This window comes from Cyprinodon variegatus, unplaced genomic scaffold (genome assembly GCF_000732505.1).
Source record: "Cyprinodon variegatus isolate N-32 unplaced genomic scaffold, C_variegatus-1.0 Scaffold210, whole genome shotgun sequence".
Lineage (NCBI taxonomy): Eukaryota > Metazoa > Chordata > Actinopteri > Cyprinodontiformes > Cyprinodontidae > Cyprinodon > Cyprinodon variegatus.
Window position 1 is genome coordinate 50,854 of NW_015150663.1, and position 16,590 is coordinate 67,443.

Consider the following 16,590-nt stretch of genomic DNA (forward strand, 5'->3'; position numbering starts at 1 on the left):
GAATCAGAATTTTTTTAAATGACTTTTTGTGAAAAGTATTTTCCTCCTCATAGATTTTCTATTTTTTAATTCAGACTTTGATATAAATCGGGCATTTCATGGAGAAATAAAATAGTCTTGCAAAGTCAGAAATCTGACAGTGGTGGTTAGACTGACGAAGTGACTCATTCATGGCTGCCTTCATTTAAAACATGAAAAACTCCCAGCTTGTTTCTCAGATTATCTTTGATATTTAAATTTTGAGAACAAAAAAAGTAAACAGAAGAGCTGTCAAAATATTAATTTTAAGGACTGTAGCATTCATGTTTTTTTAATGGATTTTTACAGTTTTTTTTTTAAGTTTCATCTTTTTCCTCTTCACAGGTTCAGGCCTTCAGAGCTGCGATGAAACAGGGAGGAGTCACCCTCAGTGAACCCAGAAGGAAATACATCGGGACCTAAAGTGCAGCATCCTTACCATATATTGCTTTTATAAACTGTATCTATAAAACCTTCTTTTGTCACATTACTGTACAGATATTTACATTAGAAAGGCTGAAATAAAGGAGAATGTGATGAATAATGTCATGTGTCTAATGAATAAATCTGATCTCCTGTTGTTTGTTAATAAATAGACTAAATGACTTGGTTAGGATGTCTTTATTTGCCACAGAGTTTTTCGTAAACAGGAGTGAGCTGTAGAAAGCCAAGTACTCGCCACAACAACAGAACAGCTTTGGGTGCAACTTAAAGTTACCAATCAGATCACAGTACAGTGCAGGTTTGCCTCAGGCAGTGTGAACAGTGTGGGAATATAAAGTGCATGTAATTGATTTTCATTGTGCACATGCAATTTTAATGAATTATTTAGCTTGGATGCACTCAAAGAGACAACCAACATGAAATGATCCATGTTGGCATCTGGTGACATCTGGGTAATAAAGAATACAATTCTTATAAATACACACAAGAAGAAACCCTGAACAATTTGGTCTTGTAGGCTGGTATATAAACACAAACAAATGCATCCAGACCACCAGCAAATACAAATGGAGTCCTCTATACTGTAAAGAAGCACAATCTCTGGAAATCACATGGATGAAGCAGAGAAACTAGGAAAGATCCAAGATGGAGTCATCTTAGAGATAAAAACAAAAAATCCAGCAAATATTTAACTCTCAGGTTAAAGGCACTCATGCACTCCTGGTGAATACATCAGAATAAAAACCATCTACAATTGTTCCTTATTGTTTTTTTTTATATATATATATATATATATATATAATTAAATAGATTTACTGGCACATAAAAAAAAAACAGTTTGGCAATCAAGCATGCGCCATAAAACTGGCCTTTAACGTGGTCCGTAATGCACAGCTTGGATACAGTGAAATCCTTCCAGCAGAGATCTTAGAAAGCAGAAGGTGTGATGGGGTCGTTTAAAAAGCCGTGTGTTCATCAGCGGGGGAGAGATTACAGGTATTGCATAGATCTCTCTGAAGTGTTGAAGGGTGAACTCCAGTGGGCAGGAGGGAGGGTCTGTGGGATCATGGTGACAAGATTTTATAACCATAATACCATTTGACAGACTGACGAGCTAAATGAAATCCAGGCTGGGAGTGTTACAGCAATACTGCAGAGAGAGTAATAACCCAGGTATCACTAGGAGCTCAGGTGTGCAATGCAAGCCCAGCAAAATCAACTACATCTTCAACAGAACTGCCTTGGCTTTGTTCCTGGATTCCTCCCCCATCAGGATTTCCTTTATTGAACCCCCTCCCTCCTGTGCCTCCCTGATTGTCCAGGCTTTTGTCCACTTTAGTGATTACTTCGTCCATCGTCCGGCAGGGAGCGTGGCTCTGGCGACACATCTAAGCACGCTTTTTGGTGGGTCAGCCGTCGGCCTTGGCTGCGCCTCCGCTGCTTAGGAGAGCGTCTCGGACTGCCAGGAAGCTTTGGACAGAAGTTGAACAGAGTTTGTTATAAAAGGGCAGATTTAAATGTGCAGAGAATCCATGCAAAGAAAGAAATGGGGGATGATACGCAGCAGAATGTGTTTGAAAACTTTAATGAATAAAATGAAACAGATTGAACGGGGGGAAAAAAAACATGCTAAAAAAAAAATCTGAATACTTTTCAAAGACATCTGTTTGTAGATTTTTTACCCAAAGGATTTAGTTAAAGGTATAGAGGAGGATGTTCAAAATAAGTGGTACTCCAAATTGTCAATCATTCTGGTGATATGTTTACGTAACGTCCTGTATGCTTGTCCCCATTTACACTTATGTAGGCGAATTACTCTCCCCCAGACATCGGCGGTTATATTTTTTATATTTATATCTTTTAAAAACATCTTTTAATGATAATATTTACCGTTTCATGTCCCTTTTCCATGTCATCCATTTCACTGATGGACTGCATGAGGGAGAACAGGTTCATCCTGCCACTGCGGTTCACGCTTGGAGCGACCTTTGGATTAAAGCAATATGTGGTGAATCATCAGTGTCTTCAGATCAAACGTTTTTGCATGTTCTGTCCTGTAATCCGATTGGCTGACCTTGTCCGGTTCATTTATAGTGATGGTGGGACCTTCTACTTCCTGGATGTCAGATGGTGGAGCTTTTTCTTCAAACACCTGAATGTGTTTGAGAAACAAATTGAGATCAATTAGCCTGAAAAAAAACAACAACAAAAAATGGCAGGTTTGTTTTGCAGAAGTGATAGGATTACTTCTTGGTCTTCTTCTGAATTATTTTCCTCATCTGAGCTGTCATCCTCCTCCTCCTCATCATCATATTCCTCCTCATCCTCTTCCTCCTCTCCTGGCTTTCCATCTTGCGCACTTTGCTCCTTTCGCACAGACTTCTGCCTGGGCTTCCAGAGAGCACTGTGACGCTGCTGGCTGCAAAGACAGACAAACATTAAAGCACTGATGTGACTGATATCTTCAGACATTCACACACAAATTAACATTCAGATGTTCTTTTGGTGGAGGTGACATCAGGTCCTACCTTGCACTGAGGATACCACTGTAGGTCTGCAGCTGCTTCAGGAAGCCGTCGTTGGGTTTGATAATAGACCTGCATTCCCGGACGTAGGCCAGTGCCTCATCCAGAGACCAGCGCTGCTGCTTCATGGCGTAGGCGATTACAGTGGATGCAGATCGGGACACGCCCATCTTACAGTGCACCAGCACCGCTTGACCACTCTTCCTGTGAAGCACAAATGAGGCGTAATCGCTCAGGGGTTCAAAGGGCAGCACATGTGGAAGAGAACTGCTGCTTGATGGGGAAATCTTCAAACATCAGACTTTCTACGTTAAAACAAAACTAGAAAATGGAGAAGCTTCCTTTTTCTCTCTCAGTTCTTTAGCTCAAATATGCTGTATTTGTAGATTTGGGAAAAAGACAAAAAAAGACTAAATAACTGTCGACTTTAACAGCTTTTTGTTTTGACTCCAACAAAGAGACTTTGGTTGAATTGATGTTTTTAGACAGAATCAAAAGGAGTAAATCTAAAGTTTTTAAAACAAAAATGTGATTAAGATCAAGAATTTTGACTTTCATGATATATTTAATCAAAAGTGTGCCTCAGAACTTATCTACTTTTACTGTGGTGCCAAATAAGCTCAGCACAAAGTCCAGATTACAACACATCTCACCCAAATGTGATAAACATTAACGGGCTGACTGCCCTATTCTCTGAGGGATATTTTTCTGCTCATCAAAGGGCTTTAAAAATTCATGAATGAATCCCTAACAGCTACATCTAACAACTCAGAAACCTCATCATCAATATGAGCGGTTGCTCCTTTAAATGAAAGGTTTCTCGGTAACAGTTCTTTTAGTTGTCATTTCATGGGAGCAGACTTGCATGCAAGTATGTTTCCACCAGATCTGTTATAGCAGTAAATCTGTCCTAATCATTTACTAGATTTACAGCCAAATGTTGAGATGCATAAAAAACAGCAAGCAGATATAATAGTAAAAAAAGAAAAGGGAAATATGTCAACTGATTTAGAATCTGGGGTCAAATAAGGTTAAAAACATGTCATGTTTAATTTACTGTGGATTTTCCCTGATCCTGATAAAGCAGAACATTTCAATACACGCTTAAATATGCACATACATTTCACCAATACACAAATTCCAGAAGTGAGGGTCAGGGCCCCTTTCAGAGTCATCGAACAACAATTACAATTATCTCAATTAATTGAGATCCTTTAAAGAAATTATCCAACACAATGAAAATGGTCATGATGAAGCATATTTATGTGTTTAAAGATGTTAAAGTTCAACTTAGAAATGGATAAAACTAAATTAATGGAATTTTGGTCTGTTTTGTTAACATTACGCTTTTATTACTATGGTTAATATTTTTTATTATTATCTTTAGAAGTTATGGTATTTCAGTCAATACTGAGAATATATTTTAGTACAGTTTTGTGGGTCACAGGCTGAAACGTTTAGAAAACTCTGCACTAATACTGTACTATTCTTTTTACAAAGCCCCTAAAGGGACACTGAAGGAAAAAAAAAAAAACTTTCTTGTGTGCACCAGAAAGTATCTTGTGTAAATCATATACTTTCTGGTGCACACCAGATAGTTTCTCGTGTGCACCAGTTGGTAATGTAGGCACCATTTATTTTCTCATGCACACCAAATACTTTCTCCTGTGCACCAGTTAGTTTTATCATGCGAACGCATGCATATTTCGGACAACATTCTTAAAAATGGATGTACATGGCTAATTAGACTATATTTTCATTTTGGGCTACCATACAAAGACATTGCTGCATTGCATGCAAGATGTCACCATTATGTTGTGTCTGAACGTCACTTAAAAGGTATCCTGAAGTTTTGTGGTCTATTTCGGTCCAGAGGATACACAAACATTGATTATGTTGTTATGTTCATTCACACACACTTGCAAACCACTGGTCAACTGCACGGATAGAGATGGATGTTTAAAAAATTTCTGGAAAATGGATTAAAGGTAAAAAATTAGAGGTCTGTGCCACTGGGGTGACTGTGGCCTCAGGTGCAGGAGTTTGGCCTTCAATTGGAGGGCTCCAGCTTTGGCTTTCATTGTAGTTGTGTCCTTGGGCAAGACACTTCACCGGCATTGTCTACTGATGGTGGTCAGAGGGCCCGCTGGTGCCAATGTATGGCAGCCTAGCTTATCAGTGAGCCCCAGGGCAGCTGTGGCTACAATGTAGTTTGCCACCATCAGTGTCTGAATGAATGAATGAATGAATGGATTAATGACTGAATGTAGTGTAAAGTGCATTGGTCAAGTTTCCTGAATTAAAAAAGTTCTTTATACAGTAAGTACAGGGAATATATAAGTACAGGCCTTATTAAAAGAACTTGATCCAAGAGGCGTTTAACTTAGGAGAACCAGACCTCTTCGTTGCAGCATCTACTTTGCAAAACTATAACTGGTGTGCAAGAGAACATTTTTTATTTTTCTTCAGTGTGCCTTTAGGGGCTCAGTAAGTTTTACACTAAAATAAGCTTTAGAATAATCATAAAATGGATCTCTGTGAGGACTGCACACAGGTTGTTGACCATGAAGGAGAGGGTCGGGGAAACCACGCAGACCATGTTTCCTGACAATCATTCAGCCCTAGAAGTCATCTAATATGTTTTAATTTAAACTGTGAGTCATGAAGGGTTTTAAACTTGCGAATCAGCTCCACCTTGCAGAGTTAATGAAGTTGTATGTGTCCGGCCAGTGGGAGAGCAGGTCGGTGGCCTCCACGTCGTACACTCTGATGTTCATGTAGGTGAAGGATTCTGGGTAAAAGTTGTCAATCTCTCTTGTGACATTGAGAATGTAGCCAATGCTGAGAAGCACACAGAAGCAGAGTCACCGTTAGTGACTCTGCAAAGACAAAAACTCATACTTCTGAATTAAACTCATCATGAAACATCAGGAGACAGACACATTTACAGACACTATAACACACACTAACTTGTTTTTCTGCAGCTCCTCAAAGTTAGCTGCGTTCCACTCAGAGCCCTGAAAATAGATAGTTTAAAACAAGTTAGTGAAAAAGACAGGAAGGCGGAAACGGCCTGCAGAGTCGTCTTCCCTATCACTGTCAGCACACCATCTCACACAAAGAGGAAGTTGGAGTCATGTGACAACATCCTCGCTTCTGCCTTTATATTGACCTATGGAGGGAAAGCCCTCTTCACTGCGGTAAGGTTTACAACAGCTTTACTCACCAAGTAAAGGTAATCAAATATTTTCGAGGGTTTGTCCATCTGAGCCATGGTAACCAAGATCTCATTATCTATGTACTCCTTGTAGGGTCTCATGTCAAACCCTATCCTGGTCTCCAGAGCAATGTGCACCTGCAGAAACAAATGAAACCTTAAATAAAGCATACATTTATCCATTCACTACTATTCAAGCACCCTGCTGGTCTACTTGAGATCTACTATCTGCCCTCTAACCAAGCATCCTACCATTTTAGACGTGAGGTTGTCCAGATCTTCAGTCCTCATGATGTCTCTCAGGTTCTCTTTGATTAGCCTTTCATTGGAAACTCTATCTGCAGAGCTTTTTAAAAATTTAAAATAAGAAGCTTTACCACAACAGTCTGTTTGCATTGCAAAACAGGAACAGAACAACTTTTTACTCATTTTATATAACTGCATGAAAGGATAAAACATGTTAAACTTCAAACCAAATATTAAGCAAGATTACAACTGAAAATTGATTGTGCTAAAGCATTAACTTCTTGATGTGCTGCACTTTTAGATGGTTCTGTTTCAACTTTGCAGTAAATAAAATGCAGATAGTTTCCTGTTCCACCTCTGGTTGCAGAAGTGTTTCAGATGACTAATCTAAATAGAAAATAAAATAAAAAGAAACAAGCCTCTAACCTTTGTCCACTACTGTCCCGGCGCACTGACTCCAGGTCATTCATGGCCTCCCATTCGTTCAGGCAGAACCGATCGGACTCAATGTGCTGGGCGTAGTGCTGGGCCCACTCCAGCCCACAGCCTGGGATTAGTGCTGCTTTGACTGCCCGCTCGCAGCAGCCGTGCAGGACCTGTAGGATCGACCTGAAGGGAACAGAGACAAGGTAGAAAGATCAGGTCTTAAGAAAGAAGCACAGCCATTACCAAAAGGCAGTACCTTGAGAAAGTAATCACACCCCTTAAACTTCTTCTTTTTTTTTTTTTACAAACCAAAGAAAAACTAACATCTAAATAAGCTGAAAGCAGCAACAGAAGGGGACAAGAGGGCCGTCATTTTGCAGGACAATGACTGTTATCTACAGAGCTTGTATGATTCTCTCCATTGAAGCTGAGCTTCAGCTGTTTTTAGAAGAAGATTGGGTAATAAACCCAACAATGCCACCTATAACAGCAGCAGCAAGAGTAAGGTTTAGCCAGTCATCTCTGAGGTGTTAATTTAGAAAAGTCTATAACCCCTGGAGAAAGTATCCACGACTAAGTGGTGCTCCTTTTTCTTTCATTGGTGTTATTCTCTGTCTTCATAAAGAAAAGACAAATGAAGGTTACTTTACTTAATATATTAACTTCACTGGATTCTAAATTAGATTTCCAAACCTGTAAAGAAAAAAAGAAAAAAGAAAACTGCATGTTTTCTAAGAAAAAAACAAGGCTTTGATTTGGTCCACTCTATAGAGCCTTGAACTCAACGCTGTTTCTGACATTTTGAATTGAAAAAGCTTCCGGGATGGGAAGCAAAACGTCTTCAAACCAATGCACTTTTCAGACAAGAGATTATCAACTAGCTTTATAAGCATCAGCAGGACAAGAGATGTTGTTTTTAGGTGCTAGTTGGACTGGAGCGATCTGACAAGTTGGTACCTGCCATGTGAGGGCAGGCAGGTAAAAGTGAGCAGAACTGGAGCCTAACAAACCTCTAATTTCATTACAAACAAATTTCATTGATGAAAACGGTTTCTTTTGTCTTGTTCAGAAGTAGGAAATTTGCAACCAATATGTCTCAATGTGCTGGACCATTTGTGAACATAAGGTGTGAGAAAACCTGAAGAAGAGAGTATAGTTGTGATGATAGGCTTTTTTTTATTATTCCAGTTTGTTCCCAGTTTTCTGAGAACTAGTGGGAAATAAAAAGGGCTAAAATGCCTGAGGGTAAAAACTGAAATCCGAGCGCCTCCTCGTCCCTCGACACTCCCTAAGATACCTGATCATTATGGTTTTTACTTCTTTTGTGTCAGCAGCACTCACCACATGGTCTGCATGGAAACGGGTTTAAAATTTCTGGTCTCCTCTGCTGACGTCACACTAAAACCACTGCAAAAAAAGAAAAACAAAAAACACAGATATGAGCTCTGATAATGAGCTCCTGAGAAAAGCAACAAGTCAAGGAGCGTTATGGAAGAAAACATCTGATAAGAGCCAATTACTGGGAAAAAATGCAGCCGGCTAGAACGAGGGAAAGGAAAATATTCAGCAGGCATAAGTGACAATTCAGGTAAATAACGTAAAAATGCAAATGTGAGGGAGGAGAGATAGGAGAAAAGGCGACTCAGTGTGAGATGTGATCCGGCCTTATGAGGGCTGAAACCAAAGTGTTACACTCAGCATGTGAAGGGTGATCAGTTAATACACAGCAGGCTCAGTCCTCACACCATGTGAGCCTGAATGTTTAGCCCTGCTTCACATTGCCTCTCTGCAGACATTTAGACACTAGATGCTTTTAACACAGCTTTCAGCAGCTGAACTCTCCCCGAACACATGAGCTTCATGTTTATGTAAGAGCCTGAGTGAGAATGAGCATGTGGAATTTACAGCAAATGAGTCGACTCTATGAATAACAAGTTGTCTCTGGAAGGAAACCCAGACACAAGGCTGCAGGCTGGTTTCACTTCAGTTCTCTCTCTTCCTAAATCTTTTAAATATCTCCTACCCATCTCCATCCAGATAGACTTGTGTGTCGCTCCACAGCGGCAGAACCAGGCCGATGGTGCAATGATCGCTGCAAAGAGACAAAATTTTAGATTCGCAAACCAGTAGGCTGTTTTTACAATAGGCATCTGAGTTACTGTCACCTGTCTGAGCTGGGGAAATCAATGCCCAGAAGAATGCTCTCTTGTTTGCTTGCCAGCGTGGAGACGACGATCAGATACCTGACTCTGACAGTGCTGATCGACTCCAGCTCCACCGCCTACGTGACAGAGGACGAGTCAGTGCAGAAAAATAAAAATCCTTCACATGCAACACGAGGCCTGATAGAAGCATAAACATTTATCTGACTGCGAAAACTAGAAAATATGAGCAGATTGTTTAGGAAATAATACAAATCCTTGTTTTCTGTCTTTCTTGGTTCAGTTTTATCTTGAAAGTGTGTCACACTGTTGAACACAGATGTAAAGAGAATCTAAGCTGAATTGCCTCCAGCAGCAGGTGCTATAAACCTCTTATAAATGTAACGGTATTTGTGATTCCCAAGTTGTTGTTTCTTTTAAGATATCGACTCAAAGCTGCTAAAAATTTCCATCAAAGCTTTCCTAAAATGTAAGGGCTTTTAATGAAATGCCTGAGAAAGTTCTGGACTATCCAGCAAACTGCCCCTGAATTTATTTATCAAATATAAATATGAAAACATAAAGTATAACTATTAACTATTACAGTACAAATTAATTATCATTAGCAAAGTTTTTTTTTAAACATAACTATAAATTATAAATATTTTTATCAATTCCAATGCAAACATAAGACCAAAACCTGCATTTTTAGTATCTTCACAGTAGGATTTTTAAACTACATTCTCCCCATGCCTTAATTTTTTATATTTTTTGGCTTAAATCACATTATGTAACATGCATTTGGCACCAGGGCTCACCAGCTTGATGGTGTCCTCTGGTCTGAGCTGTTCCAGCATGGCGTGGAGGTGTCTGAGCCGCGTGCCTGATGCTTCTTTTTTCACAGGAGATACGTCGTCAGTAGAAGTTTCTTCTTCCAGCTCACCAACGTCGCCATCTTCCAGTAGGAGGGCCGCTCCTTTAACCAGAGCGAAACTCTCTCTGGACATGGAGAACAATTAGTTTAACATGGTTACCTTCAAAAAACTATGTTAGGATTATTTAAATTTGGTAAAGACCTACCTTTTCTGAAGTCGTCCTTTCTTTTGGAGGCCTTCATCCTTCAAAATACATACAAATTCATTAGTGAGATAGAACAGTAATATATATATATATATATATATAGATATATAGTCTCTAATACCCCTGCAGATATTTGACCTCTTTACAGTGGAGTGTTTTGCACTTATGACACCAGGGCCGACTCTCCCTCTTGGATAGGTATAATTTAACCCTTTTTTCCCCTTTCATGATTATTTTTTTTTTTATAATTATATTTATTAATTTCTTAAAACTCAGAAGTTTACGATATGTTACACCACTACCGTCAACCATCCAAAGTCAAATGTTTTGGAGATCCTTTTCAAAAGCTTCTGACAACAGTTTGCTTGAAGTTTGCCCCGTTCCTCCTCACAGAACTGGTGTAACTCAGTCGGGTTGTTTTTGCAACCTTCTTTGCACACACCTTTTCAGCTCTGCCCACATATTTTCTATTGGGCTGAGATCAGCTCTTTGTGATGGCTACACAAAAACATTTTGTTTGTCGTTAAGCCACACTGTGACTAAATTTGGTGGTGTGCTAAGGGTCTCTGCTCACTTGGAAGACCAATCAGAGGCATGATGCTGCCACCTCTGTACCTCACATATTCAGTAGCAGCCATTCAAAATGGCCCTTTCCAGTCAAACCCCAGCCAAATGGCAGCCCACTTCCCTCCAACTTCCAGCCACTGGAGTGACCCCCTCTTGCATATTTTTTTACTCTGGCTCCACCCTTTCACTGAATTACAGGGTCTGAGCCAGGAGATAACACTTCTCTTTATATCTAAATGTCCACAAATCATGACAGAAAGAATACTTTAGTACAAATATTGATGTTTAAAAGGAATTGTAGGGGACCAGCCAAGGATCCATTTACGGTAAAAAAAAATCTTTTTGCAGAATAGGCTTCTTCCTTAATGAATGACATTTTAGCCCATGCTGGTAAAGGAGGGTGATTCTCTAAGCAGCTGGACTTCAGTTACACATTTTGCACCGAAACATGTTTTGTGGGACACAGAACCCATATTAATCTCAGGCAGACGGATGTTCCCAAGTTGTTTATGCTTGTCAGAACAGTTTATTGTGACAACCTCAGGAATCTTGAAATTGTTCTTTTGTGGTAACCCGATTTATAGGGGTGAACGATTCCCTTTCTGGTTTCCCAATCCTTACACACCAGTAAGTGTGTTTGAATCAAGCCATAAAACAATCCAATCATTACAATTTTCATAATTTGAATTATATGATATCATTATCAAGGCTTTCCCAGTTTGCTTAGAGTAATCATTACCTTACAGGACGTAAACTTCTGACTTTGAAGAAATCCGTCATTTAGGAAATGAAAAAATATTTACCCCACATTAAAACCAATGCCATTTTTTTGCAGATTATATAATTCTACATACTGAGGCAAAATGTTAATTTGTTGTGTTTATATAAAAAAAAAAGTCTTGCACAGCAATTCCCATTGTTTCAAATGCTTTCCACTGGTATGTCTCTGGTTAAAGACAAACAAATGTGGCAGCATTTCTGCATGTTATTCCACTACACATGTAAAGGTATAAAACAATCACAAGTTGTTTAGATCTATGCGTTGCAAAAAAAAAAAACAAGAGCTGGAGGTGGGATTAAAGCAACCAAATAAAGTTCAAAATCATAGAAGAAGAAGAAATGTAAAGAAGATACATGATGCAAGAACATAGAAAAGGAGTGAGAAACAAGAGAAGTAGCAGTAGCACTGAAGAAAAAGAAAATACATGAGACAGTAACGTTACCTTTTACGCAACTGACAAGTCCAGACAGAGTCAAGAAAAGAAAATTAAAGAGAAGTAGGCAGGAGCCAGGAGAGGAACGATGAGGAGGGGGTTGAAGAAGGAAAAAAAAAAGAAGGAGAAAACAAGTTAAGATAGTTGGTGATCAGATTCTGTGACAAAATATGCAAAGAATGAGACTTGGAGCCAGACTTAAGTCATCTATGGTTTAGCGGACAATGATAAAGAACAGAACAGTTTTTGACATTATTTTCATGAAAGTGTGAGAGAGATGAAAGGGAGAAGATAGACAGACAGTTGCTAATGATTAAGTGTTAACATGATTATATGCATTTGTTTAAAGGCCTCAAAAAGCATTCACACAGAAATAAGGCTGTTCATTCACTTTAATAAGTGGTTTCCTAGATTATATCTGTTGTCTGACTTATCAGGGAAATTAAATGCTCTTCCAAGTGCACTCTGTGCTGGTATCCACAAAGGGACACATTCAGTGGTTGTTGTTTTGTTTGTTTTTTTACACCAGCCTTAAGCGTTTTCACCCAAACAAAGCTCTGATCTATATGCAGATAAAGGAAACAGCTGGGGATCTGGGGAGACTTTATGTACAGAGAGACGTGTGGACGGCTAGATCCTCACCGGAGCGGTGGAGATGGAAGGGATCCTATGCAAGGTCAGCAGAGCCATTGCACAGTTAGAGTCTTACTCCAGCAAACCAGTGGTTTCCTGCAGGTCCAGACAGGTTCTGCAGGTTCCTCAGCCAACAGCAAACCGTTGGTGCTAGGGCAATTTTTTCCTGATGGCAAACAGATAACAAGATTAGATTACATCCAATAAATAACTTTCTTGGCCAAACATATGCTTGGGTGTGCTTTTTACACTAAATACTAAACTACCAGTGCTTTGAAAAGAGCTAATTCATTGTTTTTGTCATCATGGGATCATAAGAAAATACAGCTTATGTCTGGGCACCTCCATTTAACTTTTTTTTTCTCTGTAAAAAGAATTGATTTAGATGCACTGAGATGGGGAAAAATGCATGAAGCTACTTAATGTTTATTTCAATTAAAAGTAATATGTAAGTAATTAAGCTGACAGAGTTTTTATGAGTGGAAACGAAAAAATCCAGAGTAATTAATGTGGTGCAGACATGGTTTGTTATTTCTGAAAGATCAGATGATGCCAGTTTGCTTCAGGCATCTCCTTCTTCTCAGAACTTCTTTCACAAGCTGTCACCACGATTCTCAGAAATATGCTCACAAGAAATATATAAAGCCCTGGCTAATACCAACGATTCATTTTCTTCATGTGCGACCTGCCAATTCTACTAACTAGAACATATAAAAGCTGTTAAACAGGCAGTCGTCATTTGATAAAGGAAAGGGTTTGAAAAAGAAACAAAGATATCATAAGATCATTTCAATTTATGCATCAAAGCAGAAGTTGCAGACCTTATATTTTATACCTTTATTTTTTATTTTAAACTAGCTACATGTTGGATTTTCAGTCTAAGATTGATGGAGATCTTGCTGAAATTCTAGAAAATTAAATTTGTCCGAATTTGATTTACTGATCATCCAACCAGGAGAAAATTGGCCGTATATGATCTCTGGATAATTAATTGCTACATGTCTGCTGACTTTTCTCTAAACCTAATGCAATATTTATAAAAGAGAAAAAAGACAGCTGGATGAAGCTAGGAGAGGTCAGAAAACATTACATTACTAAGTTCCTACTGTACATGAAGCAGATGAGGTCTGTGGAAACAAGAAAACCTTCACAGCAAACCGGAAGAGGAACCTGATCTGTAATAGGTCCAACAGATACCCTTCCTAACAGATAAAGTCCTTAGCGGCAATAATCAGACTTTGAAAGTGTTGGAGCACTTGTCAACTATAAAGCCACACCTGCAAACATAGCCTTCACCTAAGAGAGGTCAGAATATCATAAAAAAAATGTCTGTTTTAACAATCCTGAATGTACAAGCATGGTGGTAGTTCCATCATGCTTTGGGGTTTATTATAAACATTAGATACATTTATATAGATACATTTTTTCAATAATGATACAAGAAACATTGTAAGAATCTAACCTGAGGATGGCATTAACAACAATGTAATCCTGAATATGCCACCTCTTGAATATTTCAGATTTTTTTTTTTATCATGTAGGCTGTTTACTAAGATTAAACATTTTTTGTAGACAGAACTAATAACTTTCAGCCTTTTAGGATTAATATGATCATCTGCCGATAGAAAACATGTTTGTAGAGAATAATGGAGGTAGGTATTGGGGAGCAGCGGCCTAGTGGTTAGGGCATAGAGCTTGGAATCCTGAGGTTCTAAATTTGAGCCCCACTCCTACAGACTGCCACCCTGGGTCTCCGAGCAAGACCCTTTACCCCACACTGCTCTCCGGGGGCCGCACAATAGCAGCCCACTGCTCCCCTAAAGGGATGGGTTAAATGCAGAGGTATATTTCTCCAATGTAAGATCAATTATTATTATCTCCCACCCAATGATCAGAATACACTCAGAACAATGATCAGCAGGAAAATAGCTTTTTCTTAGGATATTCAATGAAGGTGAATAAAACTAACTCCTACTGTTATGAGCTACAAAGACACCGACCAACATAATGTAGTTTGCTGCCCTTTTATTTTACTAAAATTGTTCAAATAAAGGTTAGAGACGTACGGTTAGAAGTGTATAGTATATAACACAATCATCCTCCTAATACCAGTCTGTGCACTATAAAAAAAATGCAAGGGGAGGCTTGGATCCAACATTTAATCAAATAAATATTATTTTAGGTCTCTTCCAGTAAAACTGCTTTTTCAATACTAAATTTGGAAGCTTGCATTGTCCTTTATGATCACATATGGATTTAAGAGACGACTGCAACATTCAACAATAATATCACATTATGTTTTCTTATCATCAGGAAGCAGTAGTGTTAATGCATAAAGATTAATAGACTTAGACAACTTTTAATTGTCATTTTTATACACAGAGTGTATGTAAAATGAAATTTTGTTTTGTAGAGCTTTCAGAGAGTAAATGAGCAGCAGCCTAGCAGTGAAATGAACATTTCCATTTCATAAACTGCAGCAGTGATCAAATGTAAACAGCGTGGGAGAAAAAGATGGTGTAAAACGCATTGATATGGAAATTCAGAGCATTTCAAGACAAATATATATGGTGCAAAAATGCAGTAGAAAAACTTTTTTTTTTTAGTTGAGTTCTTTTTGTTATACTGTATGTCTCTACCAAAGAGCCTGCAGGGAAGTTTATTGTTCTATTTTATCGTCAAAACCAGAAAACTGAGATCAAATGCAATTAGAAATAGGAATGGGTGATAAAAACCTAATCACTGCACCCTCTATACTAAAAACCTTTCCATGGCACTTTATTTCTAAACTTGCTGGACAACTTTCCAGAAAGGTGAGTTTAAGCCTCAGGATCAACAACCGCATAATATAGGTTAAATATAACATTAACCTATTGTACTCTTAGAAGTTTCCATCCATTAGGGGCTACAATCCTAATGCAAATATATCAGCTGCAATTACTAGACTGACTCCTATTAAGGTTGCATTTGAGCATCAGCAGAGTGTCCAAGGAGTGATACTGATGATTAAAGTGTAAAGCAATACAGATAATGTATATAGTGAGTGAAATGATTATTTAATTATGACTGAACTCTATTTTTGACAATTTCTGCTATTTGGATTTTTTAAAACGGATATTGTCTCTATCTATTACCATGATTATAATAACAGTTCACAATTACAGGGAAGTAAAATAAAAAAGGATCACTTATACATTAAGTATCAGAGAACGAAAGTAACAAGGCGATTTATATCAACACATGACAATAAATACAGAGTTTCCTATGGGCAGCTTTCCCCGTTATTCATGCAAAGCACAGTGTGTACTGTGGTCTGCTGCCCATCTATGTGTAAAAAGCGGAGCATCCTCTGCAATAAATAGAATAAATTACCCAATTGATGCCTCGATCATGTTGATAGAGAATCATTTCGATGTTATTGTTTAAACAGAGTGATATAAACACAGTGCGCTCCAAGTAGCTGAGGTTCGTCACACCAACAGAACGCGCAACAAATCAGCAGCGCAACCTGTGAGCGATGCAGATTTTACTGCTGCTGCTGGGGACTACAGCCCAAAGACAGCAGGAATTAGGATCAGTTACAAGAAATAAGCCCATTTCCTACCTTTCCAGACTGGGTCCTCCGCTCTAATTTCCTGTTTTGGCGTCTGGGTATGTCTTCCGTACCCAGAGCTCCTTATTCCGCCCTCTGCTGCTGTAGATAGACCATTTACACCCGAGAGAGGGGGGGAGAGAGTGGGAGGAGAGAGAGAGAGAGTTAAAAAAAAAAGAAAGTAAAAGAAACTACACACGCACATCCCTCTCTATCTTTCGAAAAAAAAAATTTTTTTTTTGTTTTGTTTTGTTTTTTTTCCCAGCATGTGCATTTCTGAAGGGTGTGGCGTGTATTTGTATTTAGCCCACTGCACAATTTCACTGCATTATGCACCAGATTGTTAGAAAACATCAGTCATTGAAGCACATTTTTATCGGACTTAGGTCTGTAATTAAATCTGCTAAAAAAAAAAAAAAAGCATTCCCACAGTTTAATGCCGCCACCACTATGTCCTACCAAGGAGGGGCGGAGCAAGATGGGGGGC

General features: G+C 38.7%; 2 protein-coding genes across 2 annotated transcripts in view; one reads left to right on the forward strand and one right to left on the reverse strand.

Moving 5' to 3' along the window:
• mrpl18 (mitochondrial ribosomal protein L18) overlaps window positions 1-596 on the forward strand; it is a 6,355-nt gene extending 5,759 nt beyond the window's left edge. The window contains exon 4 of the mRNA XM_015380259.1: window positions 364-596. Coding sequence (XP_015235745.1) covers window positions 364-441 — 78 coding nt within the window. The 3' untranslated portion in view covers window positions 442-596. The remainder of the gene's footprint in view (window positions 1-363) is intronic.
• A 651-nt stretch (window positions 597-1,247) lies between these two features.
• ssh3 (slingshot protein phosphatase 3) lies at window positions 1,248-16,222 on the reverse strand. Its single transcript, XM_015380261.1, has 17 exons — window positions 16,116-16,222; window positions 12,521-12,677; window positions 10,098-10,135; window positions 9,836-10,016; window positions 9,042-9,157; window positions 8,900-8,968; window positions 8,218-8,283; window positions 6,877-7,059; window positions 6,457-6,550; window positions 6,214-6,342; window positions 5,958-6,004; window positions 5,682-5,828; window positions 2,991-3,191; window positions 2,710-2,881; window positions 2,537-2,614; window positions 2,353-2,448; window positions 1,248-1,932 (listed from the first exon to the last, which is right to left on the reverse strand). The coding sequence occupies exons 2-17, from the start codon at window positions 12,566-12,568 to the stop codon at window positions 1,798-1,800; spliced, it is 1,800 nt and encodes a 599-aa protein (XP_015235747.1). The 5' UTR covers window positions 12,569-12,677; window positions 16,116-16,222; the 3' UTR covers window positions 1,248-1,797.
• Between the last annotated feature and the right edge of the window lie 368 nt (window positions 16,223-16,590).

Excerpts from the sequence above, each read along its gene's own strand:
- ssh3 (XM_015380261.1), bottom strand. The coding sequence starts at position 12,568 with ATGGCTCTGCTGACCTTGCATAGGATCCCTTCCATCTCCACCGCTCCG. Across the intron at positions 6,343-6,456 it reads ACAACCTCACGTCTAAAATG|GTGCACATTGCTCTGGAGAC; the intron begins GTAGGATGCTTG and ends TTGTTTCTGCAG. Across the intron at positions 3,192-5,681 it reads AACTTCATTAACTCTGCAAG|GAAGAGTGGTCAAGCGGTGC; the intron begins GTGGAGCTGATT and ends TGTGCTTCACAG.